Source organism: Gavialis gangeticus, unplaced genomic scaffold (assembly GCF_001723915.1).
Source record: "Gavialis gangeticus isolate Ggan-Ray unplaced genomic scaffold, GavGan_comp1, whole genome shotgun sequence".
NCBI classification, from domain to species: domain Eukaryota; kingdom Metazoa; phylum Chordata; order Crocodylia; family Gavialidae; genus Gavialis; species Gavialis gangeticus.
In genome coordinates this window covers 22,282,632-22,302,346 of record NW_017729034.1, presented here as the reverse complement: position 1 = coordinate 22,302,346, position 19,715 = coordinate 22,282,632, and the positions used below count along the sequence as shown (strand labels likewise).

The following is a 19,715-nucleotide window of genomic DNA, read 5'->3' as shown; positions in this document are numbered from 1 at the left end:
CTTTTCATGCTGTAAGATTAAACGATGTCACTTCACACAACAGATGTGCCTTCCAGGACACACGGTGCACATCAGTCAGGAGTGTAGTCAACTTGAACTTATCTTTTCTTTGTTATACAGAGAATTAACTTTAATGTTGACTGGAAGATCATCACTGTGTTAATTGGAGCCAATGATCTGTGCAACTATTGCAAAGACCCTGTGAGTAAAAGGATTGATTTTTAACCTATGTGGCAGTGAGCAGCGGTATGGCTGTAAAAAAAATAAATAAATAAAATCGATTTTTAAAAGGACAACCAGAGTGGAAGCGTATGAGACAGGCTACCTCTCCTGTCTTTCCAAGAGAGAGAGAGAGATTCTCTCCTCTGTAGTCTGGTGACATGTAGGTGCCACAGAAGCCCTATAACTGCCAGCCAGTGAAGATGTACACTGCATTGAGCCACCATTAGGAAACCTATACAGCTCAACCTGCCATCTCCCACAGGTCCTGGTGCAGGAAGATTCTTAGAAGCAGGATTGTAGGCTGCTTCAGACTGGAGGAAAGCCTTCAGAAAGCTGCTCTGAGAAGAGCTTGGGGGAAGGGGTTAGAGGCCTTCAGTTTTAAGCCCAACCCTGAATCTCTTGATTCTTACATGCACACACCTCTACTGTGTTCGCTACCATGAGCACCTTAAGTTCATCTGCACACAGTATGCAGCAGAGAGGGTAAAATCCTAGTGGTATGATAACTTACTGCTCTTAAACGGGCCTAGCCAAGCTCCTGTGGGGCTGGTCATGGCTAGCATGCTTTTGCCTAACAATGATTTCAACTAATAGCAGCAGGACAAGGCATGAATGAAATGGGTTTTCAGGCTAACCCATTTAGCACACAATCACACAGAGTTCCTTCCAAGGTAGTTTTATGTAGAGATGGAATAATGGAACCACCTGATCTTTGGAAAAGAGCAGGATCATCCCACTGAAAGCAGCTAAGCAGCATGGTAGAAGGAAGAGGAAGGGCATGAATGCAGCATCTCTTCTTCTGATGCCACTTGTGACTTTCCATTGATGGCAATTCCATTCTCTTCTATGTCTCCTAGAATCACTATTCAGCTGTAAATTTCACTAGGCACATTCAAGAAGCCCTTGACATTTTGCATGCAGAGGTAAGTGGTGGTATTTTGTCAATGCACTGGCCTGTGTTAGGGCATAAATCAGTGGTATGCAATTTTTTCTCCTCCGTCAGTTCTGGTTCCAAATGTCTCCTACTGTATAACACATCCTATTATTTCTTTAATTTCAAACAATGAGGTATGGCCTGGAATGACAGGCACCAATGTAGTCATAGACAGAAAGAGGGAAAAGTCAAGGCGAAGGAGATGAGGGAAGGAGTAGGAACAGCAATTGGGAATGCATGGTTACGTCAGTAACAAGAAGAAATGAATGAACAGCTGGACATTGTCTTTAAATAAATATATTGCTGTCTTATGACCCACTCCTGCTAAACTGTGCTCTGACTTTCCTTTCAGATTCCCAGAGCCTTTGTGAATCTGGTTGAAGTAATGGACCTCATCTCTTTGAGGCAGATGTTTCAGGATAGCCAAGGACAGTGCCCTACACATCTGGAAGAGTAAGGCAGTTTTGGCTTCCTCTGGCATCCACACTGACTCTTAATAGTGATAATGCACAATTTCTGTTCCATAATTCCCTACAGAGGCAACCTGGTATCCACTGACCACATTAGATCCCAGTAGACACCATGTGCAGTGATCACAATGAACTCTTCTGCCTGATGAGGCTATCTAGTGGTGGCTTTGCTATAGTATAGTAAAGGGATTACAAAAGCAAGTGTCCCAATTGCTTCAGATATCCCCAAGCAGCTACCTGGTCCTGGGTTACAGTTACAGAAGACAGATTTGACCCTTGCCAGATTGGGATTGCTGGGAGTCCCTTTGCGAATCTGTGGTTATACATGGTTAAGCATATGATCTTAAACTACAACCCCAATCCTTGTGTACCTAATGATTACCTATACAATAGCTCTCAGGAAAACTAATCCAAATTAACTAAAGATGTGAAATTCACGTGGATTAATTAAACCACATTAATTCTGAAGTGAATTCAAACAAACTGAATAAAAGCCACTTTAATTCAGAATAAGAGAGTTTCCAAGAGGAGGACTGCTTTTTTTTATCTAATCTACCTTAAATACACATCTTTAGTTAGTGGATTTAGCAGTGGATTCTACTGCTTACCTTACTCTAGACAGGAGAATACTCCCAGACTTGACCCAAATCCTACACTAGTAATAGATTTAGATTAGGATTAGGTTTGGCAGGGCTCAGCAGGCAAAGTTTCAGGTGAGCTTAGGCAGAAGTCACTGTTATTAGGGTTGGGAGTGCCAGGAGTCATTATATTAGATTAGTGTTATGGCTGGTTGGGCAAAGGGATAGAGTTGGGGCAGCTGGGTTGGCAATAGATTTGGAGTGGACAGGCTTTCTGGAGCAAGTGAAGCTCAGCAGGCTTGGCTTAGGACTGGGACAGAGGGTTCACTGGATAGGCTTGGGATAGGAACAGACAAGGCTTTCCTGGCTAGAGTCAGGGTTAAGGCTGGTGGGGGTTGCTCGGTCAGGGTGATGGCTGGGTCAAGTGGGACTCTGAGCTAGGGTTATGGTTGGTGCTGGTAGAGATCGTTGCAATAAAGAAAGCATTGAAACTGATGGCATTTGTGAAATAATAGATTTGGGGTAGGGATGGACAGAACTAATTGGGTTTGGCTAGGATTGAGGCATGTTAGGATTATGGTTGGTTTGGATTGATGTTGCTGGTTAAATAAGAGTTGGGCCTGGCAGAACCTTCCATGGTGGCCACTGAGGCGAGTTAGGGTTAGTGTTAATGTGGACAGACATCACTTACCTAAAACTAGGATTGGGATGAGCAGGACTCCCTATCTAGGATTAAGGTTTGGGATGTTATGCTTCCCCAGGCTAAGGTTATAGGGCTATGGGGGCTGGTGTGTTTTGCTATTTGAGGCATAGTGTATGGCTGTGCCTGGTTCATCCATTTGGGCCTGGGAAAGGCAGACTTCACTCAGCCTGGTTACAGATGGGTATAGTAGTGTTCTCTGAGAACCTTTGGGAGCCTTCTTAGTCAAGCTTAGCTGTGAAGGTAGGACTGATAAGTTAGGGTTAGGCTCACAGATGGTTTGATTCTCTGGTTGAGGGTTAAGGTAAGAACTGGTAGAGCATTCAAAGCCAGGGTTAGGGTTGGGACTGATGGGGCCTGCCAGACAGGATTATTTTAGGGACAAGCAAGGACTGCTAGATTAGGATTCAGCCAACTAAAGCATCACAGTTGGGGTTGGGCCTAAGGGGACTCACTGGACTGGCTAGATTCAACTCCATCAAGCTAAGGTTGAGATGTGTAGGGTGCAGGGATTAAGGGTTAGGGTAACAAATGAAACTTAGGTTTCTTGTTGTACAGTTAGACTAAGCAGGAGTTGGGTGACCCAGCCCAGAGATGCATCAGTGGAAATTCTGCCTCTTGGTGCTAGGGTTATCCTGGGCACTGCTAAGCCTCCCCAGGCCAGGTTTATGATGTGGTAGGATTTTCTAGGTTAGGAGCAGGGTAATGGTATATTAGGCTCCTCAGGCTCTAGTTAGGGAAACAGCAGGCTGGTTCTCTGGGCTCAGATGGGGCCAGCAGAGCAGTCCATTCTTGGGCTGGGGTAAAAAATGGGTGTGATTTCTAGGCAGTGGTTAGTGTAGCGAAGTTGGGCTTCTGTTACTGCTCTGACTTCATCCTGTAGCTGCAAGAGGGCTAAATGTTAAAAGGCCTAATCATTAGGCTCTGATTTCTATATTCTCCTAAGACTTAAGTGGGACTGAGGTGATCCACTGTCTCTGCACTGACCCTTTGCACAGAGGCAAATTCCATCTTGTGACAGCGCATTGAGTCTTGTTGGGTATGAGGGTATATTTTGTTGTCACTTACCTGTGGCCTAGTAAATTTCAAAGCAGATCTCCTTGAAATGCAACATGTGTGCAGTACAACTGAATAGTCTTTTAGGTGCCTGAGTCATGGGACATAACTTGACAGAGAGTAGTGCATGTTGCCTTGATATGCTTCAAGAAGTAGCCAAGCTGATAAGAGATTTTGACCTATCCATAAGGCAAAGGACAGATAATAAAATTGATACTTAAAATTGTGAAAGAAGGCAGGGGCCTTCAGACATTCTCACAGACAGGGAATAATAGATGATTGCCTTCACAGTCTTCTATCTGATCCTGCATATATCTCCCACCCCTTTAACCTCTTCTTCAGCTATCTGTGTGGCTGTGTTCTCCCAGTGAAGGAAGGCTCACAGCAGCTGGTGATGGTGACAGAAGCTACAAGAGCCTACAAGGTATCTTTATTGGAATCAGTGCATTCACGTTGCCTACTGCTGAGGTAGGGGATTGGGTTATCCAGTGATATGTCAGGTTTTTTTATTATAATCCATAACTCACTCTATCCTACATCTTCCTCTCCCTCTCCCTTTCCCGCTCCCTAAAAAGATCCATTGCTATTGCTCCAGACGTGACTGCTTTGGATCGCATTGTTATTCTGAATATCAAAACCAGGAGCAAGCCCTCAGAGAACTCCCTCAGAATCAGTTTGCCCCATTATACTCTAACCTTATTAGCTGGTCAGGCAAAAAAGAGGCTTTGCAGTTTTCTTCTGATACCATCACTTCCTGACTTTCTCAGCTTAAGGATGGAAGGACCCATCTGCTCTTGATACACATGTACCCTGAAATACTAATTAAGGATGACCAAAAGTTTCAATGGTTGATGATGGTTCTTTTCCTCACTTGTAGGAAAGTGTTCAGGTGTTAACAGAGTCTGGCAGGTATGATACCCATGAGAATTTCACAGTGGTGGTGCAGCCTTTCTTTCGAAATACCAAGATTCCTCTTCTTCAGGTATGGTCTAAGGTCACTCTACATGGGGTGGGTGAGTGCATGGCATATAATCCATCTAGGATAATAAAAAGTAAAGCATCAGGGTCTGCTATGCACTCTTGAAATCATATTGTTCCTGAATATGGATATTGTTGATTTTGGTATATTATTAACAGCCCTTGTATGATTTTTAGTGGTCAATGGTTTAATGGTCAATACTTTAGTTTGACCCAAAATCCTAGTTACAGACTTTGAAGAAGATCAGAAGTGGATACCAATTCAGCAGTAAGCCCCCCACCCCTCTAAGCAGCCACCCCAAACCTCTGGGTCAAAACATATTCAAACTTTAAGGAAGTTCAGCTCTGGATTGAAAGCTGTTGGCCTTGGTTTATGTATAATCCAGCCTTTCCTAACCTAAATATCCCACAAGCAAGCCTAGCTTTTAAAACTTTCAAACCCAAATTGCTTCAGGTACTGCTCTGAAAGTGCAATTCTGCTCTGAAAACTGACTATCATATCTGTTAATTTTAGTGACAAAAAACTTCTTTCTGTCTTTTTTTTTAGCCCATTAGTCTTGCAGCCCTAATGCAGCTACAAGAGCAGGAACTAGATTCTGTTCCTTCATTTGCATCACTAATGGACTTATTAGTGATGCAATTCCAACAACAGCTATCATCCATGTAAGCACATTGAAATGTGCAGTGTGATTTGCAGATCCAGTACTGCTGGTGATAAGTCATTAAGAAGGAGAGTGCAGAGTTTGATTCTCAGATCTCTGAGATTTGCATCTCTGAGTGAAAGTACTGGACACACAAACCACGGAATTCAGTGATCCCATTTTTAGTTCCTTCTTGGTGTAGATCTGTTTGTTACACATCATAATTTTATTTAGGAGTTGGCTCATTATAGTACTTGGTTAGCCTGCTGAGTAGTACCTCATTTCTTCCCCCTAGACAACCAACTGGCCTTGTGTATGGAAGGGCAAATAATGTACAGCCTCTGTTCTAAAGTTATCAAAGTACACTAACAAAGTGTTAAGGATTCTCTTGCCCTCAAATGTCCTTCACACTCTCACCCTTAGGATGGCCGTCCAGATCTCTCCTACTTTGCACCTGACTGCTTCCATCTGAATCAGAAATCCCACTCTCAGCTCTCCCGGGTACTCTGGAACACCATGGTAGGATGGCATACTTTTGTACACAGTTTAAAATGTTCATCAGCCAGCATGGTTCAAAACACCTTTGCAACTATTTCCTTTGTGTAATATTTGTTACAATGGGGCAGTAGTGGTCACTCCTGACTGGCTCAGAACTGTGCAAGCAATCGCTGGTAACCAACAAGCTGCATCATACAGTTCTCTAGCTGAACTGTGGCAAAAATACTTCAGTTCAAAAGAAAAAACTGTAGTGCCTTAGTTAAAATTTGCATGGTCCATCAGGGGAATGTGCTTTCAAAGTGATAAGCCTCTCCAGTGCTAACTAAATTTATGTTTATAGTTACTAACAAATGACTTCCCCACAGACAGCCTCAGGTAAGAAGTTGAAGAGCCACTTGTCTGGGTATCCTTGTGCTTGGGAGACTAGACAGCTCAGGCCACAGCTGATGGGACGAAGAAAGTTTCACTGCCAGTCAGTGTTGATGCAAGTCAGTTATTGACTAGGTGGTGAAATGGGAGTTCGGAGATTGAGCCCCAGTGGTGTAACACATCAGCAGTAGGCTTGTCTACACGGGGACACTCAAAAGTTAATCTAAATTAACTAAAGAGGTATATTTAAGGTAGATTAGATGAAACACATTAGTCACCTCTTGGAAACTCTCTTATTCTGAATTAAAGTGGCTTTTATTTGGATTCACTTCAGAATTAATGTGGTTTAATTAATCCACTTGAATTTCATACCTTTAGTTAATTTGGATTAGTTTTCCTTAGAGCTCTTGTATAGGTAGTTCCTTTGTTAGACATATAATTTTTTCCACTGAGGCAGAAAAATTCAAGTCCTCATTAACAGCCTCACAAACTTTTTCTGGAAAAGGAAGAAGTTTAAGCCCTGATATTTTGGCCAATTTCCTTTACAGCTACTTCTGCCTTCCTAAATCTGGCAGTTTGAACTAAATGTAGTATGTGTCTTCAGTTCCCATTTGAAACTGCTATCTATTGTCATTCTGCTTAGTTATACAGTCATCAAGTTCTATCTGAGAAATGGTTACATTTCAACTGCAAACAAATTTAAGATCTATAGGCACAGGAAGTTTATCACCACTCGGTAAAGCATCTTTGGGTTCTTGGAATTAAAACTGCACTAGAAATATGAAGTGAGAGAACACTAAAATAAGTTAAATAAAATTAAAATAAATTGATTGAAGCTTTTTTTCCTCCCCCACAAGCTTCAGCCTATAGGAGAGAAAACGGAATCCGTTGACTTTACAGCTAATATTGCCCTGAGCTGTCCAACTGCAGTAAGTACAGCACCATTGTAGAAGCAGGGTGCTGGGGTAGCCCAGCTTTTGCTCTTCCCTTGGAAAGGACTGGCTCTTCCTAAAACAAGTCTGTTAAAATTCTGCTTCTCTGTTTAAATTACGTGTGAACAGTCTCTCATCATAACTACTTCAGTGCTTCTGGACCTTACGCTACCAAACAAAAACCAAATGACAATGTGATTAACTTTGGTATTTTAACAGGTTTGCTCAGGCTTTTAGAAGTACTTTGACACCTGAAAAAATAAATAAATGTCTAGTGGCATTTGTCATAGGGTTCAGAATGGGTTTTCCCAGTAAAATTGATAGGTGTTAGACAACTGGGTACTTCTAAAAAACCCACTAGGCAACTGTCTGTATCTTTAAGCATCAAATACCTTTAAAAATGTGGCCTTTAGTGACTGCTGTTAAAGAGGGGTATATATGCCATACAATTCATTTTATTTCCCTACCTTCTCTGGATCTATAGAGGCTGAAGGCTACGTAAAGCTCTAACATATGTGTTTCCTTATACCACCACAGCTGTTGTTTCACTGTTTGTAACCTCTAACTTCTATTTGTTGGTGAGCCAATGCTGTATGAGTTGCTATATGTCAGTAAGGTAGGTCCTACTTTTTCTACCTTGTTCCTGCACAAAAATTATCCATCTCTAAATTTTCTAATGTGCCCAGCATCATGGTCTATGTGCATCCCCTGCCTTCGTGATATGCATTTGAGCATTCAGCTACCAGATAATGTTAACACCTCTGTGAAAAGATTACAAGTGCAACTCATGGTTTGGAACATCATAAGAACAGCCACAGCAGATCAGACTATCAGTCCATCTGGTCCTGTATTCCAGGCCTTGGCATGACCAATAAGTGGTGCCTCAGAAGAAGTTGGCTGAATGCAATGAGGGGACGAGAAGGAAGATTCTTTCTGTACCTGTAGAATGAGGAGCTTATTCTGCAGCATGAGAGCTAATTACATCTGCAATTTGGCATGTATTGCTACAAATTCTTGTGGTCAAAATTTATCCATTCCTTTTTTTAAACCAGCTCTGTGGTGTTTTTGTCTTGACAGTCTCCTAAAGCAATGGGTTCCACAAACTTACTGGGCTATGTGAGATGTTCCATGTTTACCTGGTATTAATTTTACTGGTCCAACTGCTCTATTATCATGCAACATAGTAAAAATGAACACTGGATTAGTTATCCCTGTATCTTTCATAATCTCAGCTCCAAAACTTCTCAGAAACTACCTGTTCTTCACAGGACAAGCTTATAAAGTTTCAGGATAGTTCTTGGAAGTCAGGCATCCAGAACACAGAAATGTTATCACAGATGGTTCTGATTGGCACTTCTTCTCTTGGTGATCTCAGCAGAGAGACCCAAGGACCCAGCAGCCTGTGGGGACCTGAGGTCCAGTCTCATCCTGGAAGATGGCCTCCTTGCATCAGAATTGATCCATGTGAATGAGGGAAAGCTTGCACTATTGCAGTCTATTCTGGACCCTATTCTATAGATATGCAGGATTTTGGTCACTTGGACTGTTAATCAGCACCTTTCTCTGGTTCTCCAGTTCACTTAAATTACTACTTCTTCAGCCTGCCCATTAATGGATTCTCTTAAAAATATTCCTGTTCAGACCAAATGTGATTTGTACTTTCCCTGCACATACCCTGGTTAGAAGACATTACTTTTGGAGGAGGGATGTGAAATGTTTGGTACTCACTGGGCATATCTACATGTTTGTTAATGCACCTTGGATACTGCACATTTAATTTAGTTCTTGCTCAATAAAGTACTAACTAGATGTGCAGTAACTAGAGTTACTGCTCAGTAGCACCGGTGCAGTTTTTTGTGATGCTTACTGTGCATTAGCCTAATAACACCGCACAGTAGGCTATTAGCACAATTTTTAACCACCACACTACTGCACAGTGTTATTAGGCTACTGTGCAGTAAGCATCTCATGTAGACGTGTCCACTGTAAGGAATGTATACTCGTTACTTCCAGAAATGAGGGTAGAACATGGCAAATGTAAAACACTTTGAAGAAGTCCTAGTAGATGCTTACAGCAGCTCTTTTCTTACTTAGAAAGCTCTGATTTGAAGGCTTTCAGCTAAGTACCTAAATAAAATGGAAGACTGTTTCTAGGGAATTCCATCTGTTGTTTAGTGCATCTGTTATTACATAAAATGTCTTCAGTTTCAGATGTCCACGCATTCCATCTGTTCTGTCCCTTTGTTTCTCTAACTTGACACAATTCCAAACATACCATGCATGTGTGCATGTAATTTTTGAAGTAGGCTGTAGGGGCCCTAAAGTCCAAAGCAAACACTTTATAAGCACAATGGGCCAATTCAAAGACAAATAAACTTCTCCAGTTAATGCCTGAAGAGGGGACAAGGGAATTTTTAAATCAAATTATGCACATGCTTTCTGATTTAAACAGTTTGGAATAACTCTGCTTTGCTTTGCAAGAGGAAGGTCTCTTTAACCTGCTGCATTTAGGGCTGGGTTCATGTGCTGGTCTCTTTAGGGAGCAGCAAGCATCTTGATAGGATCTCTGATTTGCATGATCTCAGTGTCCCCATGTGTCCATGTTATATGTGGAGCTAAGGACAAAGATCACCACTGTGTTTGTACAGCCCTTGTGGGAAAAGGCTGTCATGGTTGCCAGGGCTCAAACTTTCACTCCTCACTACTAAGGCAGCAGAACCATCTAGACTTCCCATCCCTTACAGCAACAAGGGTCTTCAAAGCATCATGGATCCAAAAACCCCTAAATATATTTTGGACAGGGCTGGGGAAGGGAAAGAGTTAAAATTCTAACTCAGATCTGAATTTCTCATAGGTTCTTATCTTTGCAATGTCTAAACCAAAACCCTGTATTTGAATGCTGAGGATGCGGGGGTGGCTTCAACGTCCAGATCCACATTTTATGGCTTAAGCCATTTCTACTTGCATTATGTTTCAGTGTCATAAATCCTGACATCACTTGGCCTTTTTGTTTGCCGTTTGTTTGTGGCCTGGTCTTACATTTCTCTCTCTCTCTCTCTTCATTCATCAGCACAAGCCCTTTCTGGGAACATACAGGAACAAAAACTCCAGTAACGAGTCAATTCAGGTAACTGCTGTATTGCTTGCTGTATATTATATATGTACATAAGACACAACATTGCTCCTCTCTAGTGGGCACATTTTCACATCACTGTGAATTTATAGACAAGGAAGCTTACTCTGAGTCTTTGAATCCACAGCTACATTTCCCTTCCGTGACCAGGAATTTCAATTTTTCATTTTAAAATGGTTCTTGTAAACAGTTGTATCAGTTAGTGTAGAGTGGGAACATTTCACTGAAACATTAACACTAAGTCACAGGAGATACCTCACTAAATTAGATGATCTAAATGTGGGGAGAGAAACCAATAGCCACTGGCCCCAAAATTCAGGTCTAAGGCAGGTTTATAGCCTCTCAAACCAGTAGAGGCAACATTTCCATGTATTTTAGCAACTCTAGCCAACAGAAGTGGGAATACTATCAGAAAATATGCTCAATATTGTAACTTGCCTTGTGTTCCAGATGAAGTACCAATAGCTCTTAAAGGAAGGCTTTCACTTTCTGTTAGATCAGAGGAGATAAAACAACTTTTGGAGAATTGATTCAGGCAGAGAAGGAACCCAAATAAAGGACGTGATAACCATCTCTTGCTAAGTGTCTTGAAGGTGCACCAGCTTCCTAGTGTCATGCAGTTCAGCTGATATGAGCACAGCTGGGGAAAGGTGATCACCTAAAGCCATGTTCTGATTGGCTGGTGGAGTCCTTCTAATGAAGTCCCTGCTTGTTGACCAGTGCTCTGTGGTGCACATTTGAGGACCTCATTTCCACATGCAATAGTGAAAATCCCTCCATTCCTTGTAGGTTGCAAAGAGTGGCAGGGGCTATTTCCTAGAACTGTTTCAGGTGGAAATTGAAAGGGAAACAGCCATTCACCTTCCTTGACTGTTGCTCCCAAGTATGACTTTACTGTGCAGAGCCAAATAGGTAGCTGGGTTGTTAGTTTCCTTGCTCATGATGCTTACATTTTTAAAGATTGTTGACCAGATCCAGTGGCTTGGGGGGAAAAATAAGAGATGGTAGAAGCAGACGAAAGAGTGGAAACTGCCTTTTCTCTTTTCACTCCAGAAAATGAATGTAGCTGCCCTTTCTCATAATAGCTTCTAATTGATTGTAGCACTTATGATCTGCAGTGCTATGTTAAATATAAGGTTAGCTACAATGGACTTGATTTTTCTGCTAATCAGGTAAGGACCTCATATTCTTACGGATTAACGTGGTCTTTGTATAGTCAAAGTGTGGAAACCCCTGATCTTACAGAAATTACCCGCTAAAACAATTTCCTGCCTCACTGCCTTCTCAGCAGGTCTGGTTGCTGTCCCAGGGAGGTAGTGTGGGTAGCACAGGACTGTAACGTGGGTATTCCCAGCCTTGCTTCCTGACTGTTGCTAAACAGACACACTTTGCAACTGACAGTTTTCTAATCTGCAAAATAAGGATAACACCTATTGGTAGGTCTTGCAGATGTGGTAAGGTTTAAAGGTTAGACCTGACTGGAGGATGACAGTTCTGTTTCACAGTAACTTTTCAGGGTTTCAAAATTTGATCACAGTGGAATGAAAATGCCCCACTCTGAGTGGTTTCATGGAGCAGTAGGTCACTGGCCTGGGATATAGGGAAATCAAGGGAAAGGCAATGCTCTAGCTGATCTGGAGCAGCATTTTTCATCTGAAGAAATGCTCAGGCAGGCAGAGCAGCCTCTCAAAACTGGGTTTCTCATATCTCAGGCTCAATGTGGCACCGGCTTTGGGGCGGGGATTGGGGAGGGTGCTGGATGATTTGGCTCTGCAGGAGGGATTTGGCATACAGACTGAATCTCTGCCACCCCAGACCTAGATGAAATTGCACCAATGATATTCTGACCCACTTAACTGCTTGATGCTGGACAGTATTTCAAGATGACTTACTGAGCTTAGGCAACTAATAATTAGAACTTATTTTTCTTTGGCTTTTGATTTGTTGGTACAGTTAGGTCAGCATATTCCAGTGCACGCTCATATCTTCTAACCACAAAGTGACTTCTTGTTGTTTTATCATTTAAGAATTGGGGCAGTGACCTGCTGTGTCCCGAACAGACAGTATCTAAAAGTGTCCCAACATCAGGTGAGAGAGAACTTACTTTCATTACTTACACTAAACCACCTAGGAAAAGATTTCAATTTTGCTTGCAAAAACAAAAAACTCCAATAGTGCAATTGAACACTAGAAAGAATACCATATTAGGCATAGAATATTTAGCAGCATGTTGTACCTTGCAATACCTGGCATGTTCAGCAAACATAATATTCAGGGACAGATGGGGAGCATAGCAGCAGCGTGGCAGCTGGAGCCTACTCAGGTTGATTAGAAGCCCAGAAGATTTATCTACCTGGACAAGCCTGCTATGAGCTGCAGTACAGTAGGTACATTGCGTATGGACTTAGCACAAATACTTTATAGATGAGCAGTTAGTGAAAATATAGATCTACAGCCAAAACAGAGCAGAATGAGTGTATCAACTTTTAAGTCTAATCAACTTTAGTCTTTTTGTGACATGTGAAAGGCTGCTTTAATCTTTATTTACTTCCCTGTTACTCAACCAAATGATTTGGAACAAGCTGGGCACAGACACAGATTGCTAGCATTTATTCCTTATTCTAGTTTAATGCCTGATTTTTGTGTAGAACTTTGCATCTAAGTCAGTAAATAATATTTGTTGACTGCACAGGAAGCAAGAGCAGGACCTTAATCAATGATAAGACTCTTCAGTAATCGTGATTTAACCTTGCTTCTTTTCCTCGCTCCTGTCTAGTTCATGAACTACGGCCAGTTGACATCAAAGTCATAGCAGCACTGGGAGATTCCCTGACAGTGAGTATCAGTATATCCAAGGGCCTAGCACAGAAAAGACAAATCTGGTGTCTCTCTGAATGTTTTTAGTGTTCTTTGCCTTCAGAATCAAAAGCAAACTGCTGTAATTCAGCAGAACCAAATTCATCCCATTGTGTCCCTTTGCAGAACAAATGTTTTGAATGAATTTGGCAATTGTGAAGCCAAGTAATAGACTGCTGAGACTGACATTAGAAATGGGACCTTGTGTTGCAAAAGGTGGAACTTTTTTTTTGGATAATTTTGAAATGTGTTTCCAAGTGTTAACATTTTGCTCTTGAGTTTTGATTTCATTTCATTCTGTGGCTCAAACTCTCCAAAATGTTTAACTTATTAGAGGAATGAAAGTAAAGAAGAAAACAGATTTTAAAGCAGGTAGGCTTTAGAGGGCTGAGAAATGAAACAAGAGATCCTGTAGGTCAGGACTGAGGTTCTGACAAAGTTGCAATGCTACAAGAGTGACCCATCAATCCTAAGTTATTCTGAATCAGAACAAAAATACATTTTGAAATATCAGAAATGTCTCATGGAACAAATGCCAAGGTTTGACCACCTCTAGGGTTGAGTATTTATGTCTGTGGGAAATGAGGAGACTGAGGTAAACTCCAGGCTCAGCAGGGCAGGAGCCAGGATTACTGCAGGTCAAGATGGAGATAGATGGACAGAGCCATCAGAACACTGAAAACACATACATCCCTTTCCTGTACTGCAAGCCTGTCCATCTGAGATACTCAAAGTACCTCATCCATGACCTGCAGCATTCGGCCAAGCTGTGCTGAGGGCCCCATGAAAGTTACCTGTTTATATTTTCCCAGGATATTTTAATCTTTTTTTTTCTTTGGCCTTTTGATATGTGAAACCTTTTCTGAGAAATCATTCCCCAAGGACCACTGTCTCTGATGTCTGACATACCATAACAATAAGATAGCCTTGTCATGCCAGGTCATGGGCAGCCAGGTCTGGAGGTCATCCAGGGTCAGAAGAAACCACTAAGATCTGTGTCAGACAGGCTGAGGCCCTGGGTTCAAGGCCACAGACTGATGAGCCTGAGTGTGACCTCTTTGCTTCTTCCTCTTTTGATAACAGCCATGTTTTTACCTCTAGCTTCCTTTACCTCCAGGGTCAAATGTTGTTTTTGTTAAGAGCTGCTGATGAAACTAGTGCTGGTGTAAGGAGTCAGCCAGGAAGCTCGGGAAAATGAAGTCTTCTGTTTATACCCAAAACAAGGATAGCCAACAGTCCGATTGTGCTACCCTACCAATAATGTGTCATTCCCAATATAGACAAGCCACCAGCAGGAATGAGACAGTGGAGTTTATCCCCCTGGGTCCATTAAGTCATTGGTTCTTCTGCTGATATTACCAGTAAGGCCCTAAGTAGTCCTCATGGCTGTATTTGGTAATATGCCTTCTTGAACAGCAGAACTAGACTGTTGCTACTAACTCCTTTTTTTAAAAAATGTACCAAGTACCCCAGCAGATATGACCCACTTTTGGTGACTTCTCACCTGATCAAGACCCAGAGTAGTGACCTTGTCAGAGGTGAAAAGTTCCTTATCCCACTGCCAATAATCTCCTGTGTTCCCCACACCCCTCACCACCTTTTTGTGTTGATGACTTTTTTCTTACACTGTGAAAGGATAATTATGTTCATGCTGCGGGAAGGCTGTTCTCCAACTGGGCATTGTTTCAGATTAATGAACCACCAACCAATTTTATTTTTTTTAAATGATAAAATGTGTCCATCATTTCTCCTTCAGCACATAAAGCAATAGTTAATCTAATACATTTATCAGTCACCTGAACAAATCACCTCCACTTCGAACAGCTTGTCAGGTTAGAAGACTGAATTGGGCAGTGACCTTGGGGTAAAGCAGTGCTGCACCAAAGATTAGTTTTCTTGGCTGATTTAATAACAGTGTTTATTTGTATCTCCTAAAAAAGATCACATCTTTCACATTTACTTAATAAAACTAGAGCTCTATGGTAATTTCCTATCAGTGGTTTTTGATGGAAAATGTGGTCTTTGCAAAATTGAAATCATTTACAGGAAACTGTTGGTTTTGCTGTTTTCTGTTTTTCCATTGGGAGAAAGCAAATGTGAAAGTTTGGTGTCAAGACATTTGAACAAACACTGGTCTGCATTCCCCTTGAGGTGCTGCAGGCAGAACCTTATGAGAGCTATCATTCTGGAGGCATCTGCTCCTGTAGTTCCTTCCTGTCTGGCTGGATAGCCAGACCACATCTCCCATCAAGCATCATAGTCTCCTATCTAGCTGAGCTGCTACAGGGCATCATGGAAATGCCATGATCATGGAGTATCATGGTTAACATGGGGCTGCCAGGAGTCTAGTGCATATGGAGAAAAAGGAGGAGTTATTGGTCACCAGAACTACAGTTCCTATGAGCCACTGCACAGAGTAATGTTTGACCCAAACCAAAATTTTCAGCATTTCCAAATATTTAAAAGTGTAGCTATTTCAATTTTTTGTTCTTAGTTGTTTAACTATAGATCAAGTACAGCAAGGTCAAGAGCAATGCCAGCTTTCTTAGTGCTGCTTCATCAGTAATGTCTCATCCCTAACATGGAGGAACCTCTAACTATGTCATTAGTTTGTCTGCTGATGTTGCCAACAAGAGCCCCAAGTAACATCAGAGACAAATGACGAAACACTGGAAATTTCCAGTGGTCAGCCAGCTCTGCTGAGTACACTTGACTAATGCTTTAAAGACCAGTCTGAATTAATGGAATATGTCGGTAGCCCCTGGAGAGCAAAGCCCATCTTGCTCAACATGCTTTGCCCCTCTTGTCCTTTGATTTTGTTAATGACTTCTACCATCTCTTCTAGACTGCTGTAGGAGCCCAAGCAACCAGCTGGAATGACCTGGACACAGCCTGGAGAGGACTTTCCTGGAGGTGAATCTCAGTTTTCTGTCTAGAAGTTGTTTCATTCCAGTCAGAGCTCTGGGGACAACTAGTTCAGGAGTTCATAACCTTGGTGGTATTGGAATTTATACAACCTCATGTAAAAGCTCCATCCTCACAGTGTGTATTTAGCACTTAAGAACCATTTAAGTTCTCTCAAGCTCGGCCCTATCCCTGCACTACCTCAGCCTTACCCCTGCTCCTACCCCTGCCTTAATTCATTGGAATATATCTGATACTAGGACCATGTAAAATCATTAAATGTATGTATACACATGAGAATGTCTTGCAAGTAATTCTGTATTAGTATAGTTTGTGTGAGCATGTGTACACATACATGTATATAAGCCCAACCTGCTTATATGTATAAGTGCCACTGGTTGGATTCATATCTGCACAACTGAGTGCAGACAATAAATGTTTTTACAGATGGGTATGCTTGAGTGTCCATGCTGGAGTGGAAAGAAGAAGATGATTCTTATATGCATATAAGAACTATATCCCTGCATTTTTGGATGGAAACATTTGTGCATGCACTCGTAACAGTGGAAGCTGCTGAAGAATGTGTGTGGAGACAGATGTGTACAGAAACATGTTCTGAGTGGCAGATACAGAGACACTTTTCTGTAGCCTGCATCAGAGAAATCCAGATGCCTGGTTAATAGGCATCGCTGCAGTCAGTGCACCTTGAATAACTGACTGTAAATGCAGCATGTTGTCAAAGCTAGCGTGAGCAGGTTTGATGAGGTGATGTGCCGCCTCATGACTGGCATCACCAGCAGATCTGCATGAAGAAGAATTTCCTCATAGTGCTCAGTCAGTAAATCTGCAGGTTCTGTCTTCACTGTATCCCTGTTTGATTTTCCTGAAATCTCTGTCCTTTGACTTTTTTCCCTGAATTTGTACTTGTCTTGTATTTTATCTTTGATCTGGTTGAGCCTTATCTTTTTAAGAAACGAAACAAAACAAAAACAAAACCCAGCAAACTCTGAGCTCATACACCAATAATGTATAGTGACTACAGGAGAGGTGGTTGGTGCTTACAATATGAACCTTGCTGAGTGACTCTATTCATTCTTCTTTGTAGCATTGGAGGTGATGGAACCCTGGAAACTCATACAACATTACCTAGTGAGTATCTTGGCAGGCATTAAATAGGAAAATGAGAAGCTATCTTTCTTCTGAGACCAAACTAGACATGTGCTGGAAAGCTTATGTAGGCCTCCCAGCTTTCTTAGATGGATCCCTAAAGGATGTCCATTCTTAAAGGATCTACGTAATTCATTCATACTGCAGGTGCATCCTGGGGAAGATTCCTCACTCTACAAGGTTTATTTAGTTCCTCCATGAACTGGTTCTGGATGGGGCTGTAGTGTCTACTTGGCTGGATTGGTGAGGGCAGAAGAAATTTTAAAGATAACAAAAATCCATGGAAGATGTGTTCCTTCTAATATTTCCCCCTGCACCCTCCTATGACAAATAGAAAACCTTTTGGAGCTGAGGCCACTTTTTATAGTCTGCACAGCACCTGGTGGTCAATAGTGTGCTGGCTGTTCGCATATGGCATGCTAGTGGCTCCTCCTGCTCAGTTGTTCTGAAAGGCACTGAAAATACATGAAGTATTTTCCCTAGTACTATTGTTCCGTGTAAGCAATTACTGCAATTGCTATGGAGACTGCAAGTGGTCCATGTGACCATGAGGTGGAGGGGACTCCAGTGTGATCTGTGCTGTGTAACAGTTTGACAGCTCCTGACACAGTGTGTAGGATTTTATTTCTATCATTATCCATGGGTGTCATCACTATGTTTTAAAGAGAAGTAAGAAACACATTGCGAGGCATTGTAGATATGACACTCACCATAAAGGGGCTTTGAACTGTATTAGCAGCACTGTCACAGAAACAATAATAATAATTTGCATATGTAATGCCTTCCTGCTGAGGTTCTTGGTGAATTCCACAAACATTCGTAAAGCCTCATGTCACCTCCAGGAGGCAGATGTTTTTACCTCGAATGGATGGTGTCAAAATTGAGGCTTAAGTCTACATTCACACTGAATCAGTAGCAGAACTAAGATTAGGTTCCCCGTCTCCTAACTCTCGGCTTCCCTCCCGACTCCCAGAATCTATCATTGACAAGATAAACCCTGTCCACTTAGTCCTACTTGAGCACCCCAGAGAGAGACTGTCAGGTAGAGCCGACCATTTAGTAACAGAGCAGCTTGGAGTGTGCCCCTTGCTTCTGAGCACCAAACTTCTGACAAAAGCCTGAGCACAGCCTTGGGGCATACACTCAGAGCCACTCAAAGCCATCTACACAGCTTCATTGCTAGCCTCTGGTGCATCTAGCTGGAATGAGTAGATGGACTACTTTTGTCAGCCTTGAAGCTAATATCAGGGGAAGCCATACAGATTTGCCCTTGGTCCTTCACCTCAAGCATAAGGGAAGTCCTGTGGGAATTGTCATAGGTCCTTGCTGGCAGTGAGGCAGGTTAACCAGAGCATCCTCTTCTTCTCTCTTCAAGATATTTTGAAAAAGTTTAATCCAAATATTTTTGGCTTCTCTACTGGCACCAAGAAGGAAATGGCTGGGTTCAATGTAGCTGCAGCTGGAGCCAAAGCACTGTAAGCACAACTGTAAGCTATGCAGGCAGGGGCGTGTGGGCTGTGGAGCTGATGAATCATCAGCTTAAATGTAAATTGCATGCCAAGGTTGAATGGTGGCTCTTGAATTAATACTAATTAGCAAACCTGTTACTATTTGATTACTGATCCCGCCTATTTATATCATGCAAGTCACGTGGTCTAATCTTTATTTAGAATAGCTGGGGGATTGAGTAGATGCTTGTGATTTTTCCAGCATGGGAGGAACTTCTCTTAATCCAGCCTCTTCCATCCAGATCTTCCAATATCTGGTCCACTGTCTTGTGCACAAGAAGCTCCCAATTCTAACAATGAATTTTCCTACAAGCCTTTTACATGCTGGTCACCTGTTTCAGCATCAGAGAAGGTTTGTCATGATCCAAAAATCAGTACTACCCCACAGCTATTTACTGACTTCTGGGAAGCAAGCTGCTGTGTCTCACTTGATGTCTAGTGAATGCTGCCATAACTGGCAATAAAAACTGTGCTTGCTGGCATCGTTACTCTGCAGGACCCACGTTAACCAAATTGTCACGGAGCAGAGTTTTCAGGGACAGACAGAGGTGGCATTCTGCCACACAGAGGGTGCCTTGTTTAGTCTTCCTCCATCTGTTCCCACTCATGAGCTGTCACTTTCCCTGGGCAGCCCCTCTTAGCCCTGAAGTTCCATAAAATGAGGAAAGGGGGAGCAAGGATGAGAAATTGCAGCATTTGCAAGCTGCTTCCTTGTGCTTCTCATTTCAGGGCAGAGGGCTGAATAGTCTTTTTTTTTTTTTTTTTTTTT

At 42.1% G+C, this 19,715-nt stretch overlaps 1 protein-coding gene across 1 annotated transcript in view; it reads left to right on the top strand.

The window, feature by feature from the left end:
- PLB1 (phospholipase B1) overlaps positions 1-19,715 on the top strand; it is a 127,749-nt gene that overhangs the window by 83,543 nt on the left and 24,491 nt on the right. The window contains exons 30-42 of the mRNA XM_019526696.1: positions 121-201; positions 1,080-1,145; positions 1,509-1,609; positions 4,303-4,384; positions 4,838-4,942; positions 6,003-6,098; positions 7,304-7,375; positions 10,449-10,505; positions 12,539-12,599; positions 13,288-13,346; positions 16,213-16,280; positions 17,377-17,420; positions 18,814-18,913. Of these exons, the coding sequence (XP_019382241.1) occupies positions 121-201; positions 1,080-1,145; positions 1,509-1,609; positions 4,303-4,384; positions 4,838-4,942; positions 6,003-6,098; positions 7,304-7,375; positions 10,449-10,505; positions 12,539-12,599; positions 13,288-13,346; positions 16,213-16,280; positions 17,377-17,420; positions 18,814-18,913 (992 nt within the window). The remainder of the gene's footprint in view (positions 1-120; positions 202-1,079; positions 1,146-1,508; positions 1,610-4,302; positions 4,385-4,837; positions 4,943-6,002; positions 6,099-7,303; positions 7,376-10,448; positions 10,506-12,538; positions 12,600-13,287; positions 13,347-16,212; positions 16,281-17,376; positions 17,421-18,813; positions 18,914-19,715) is intronic.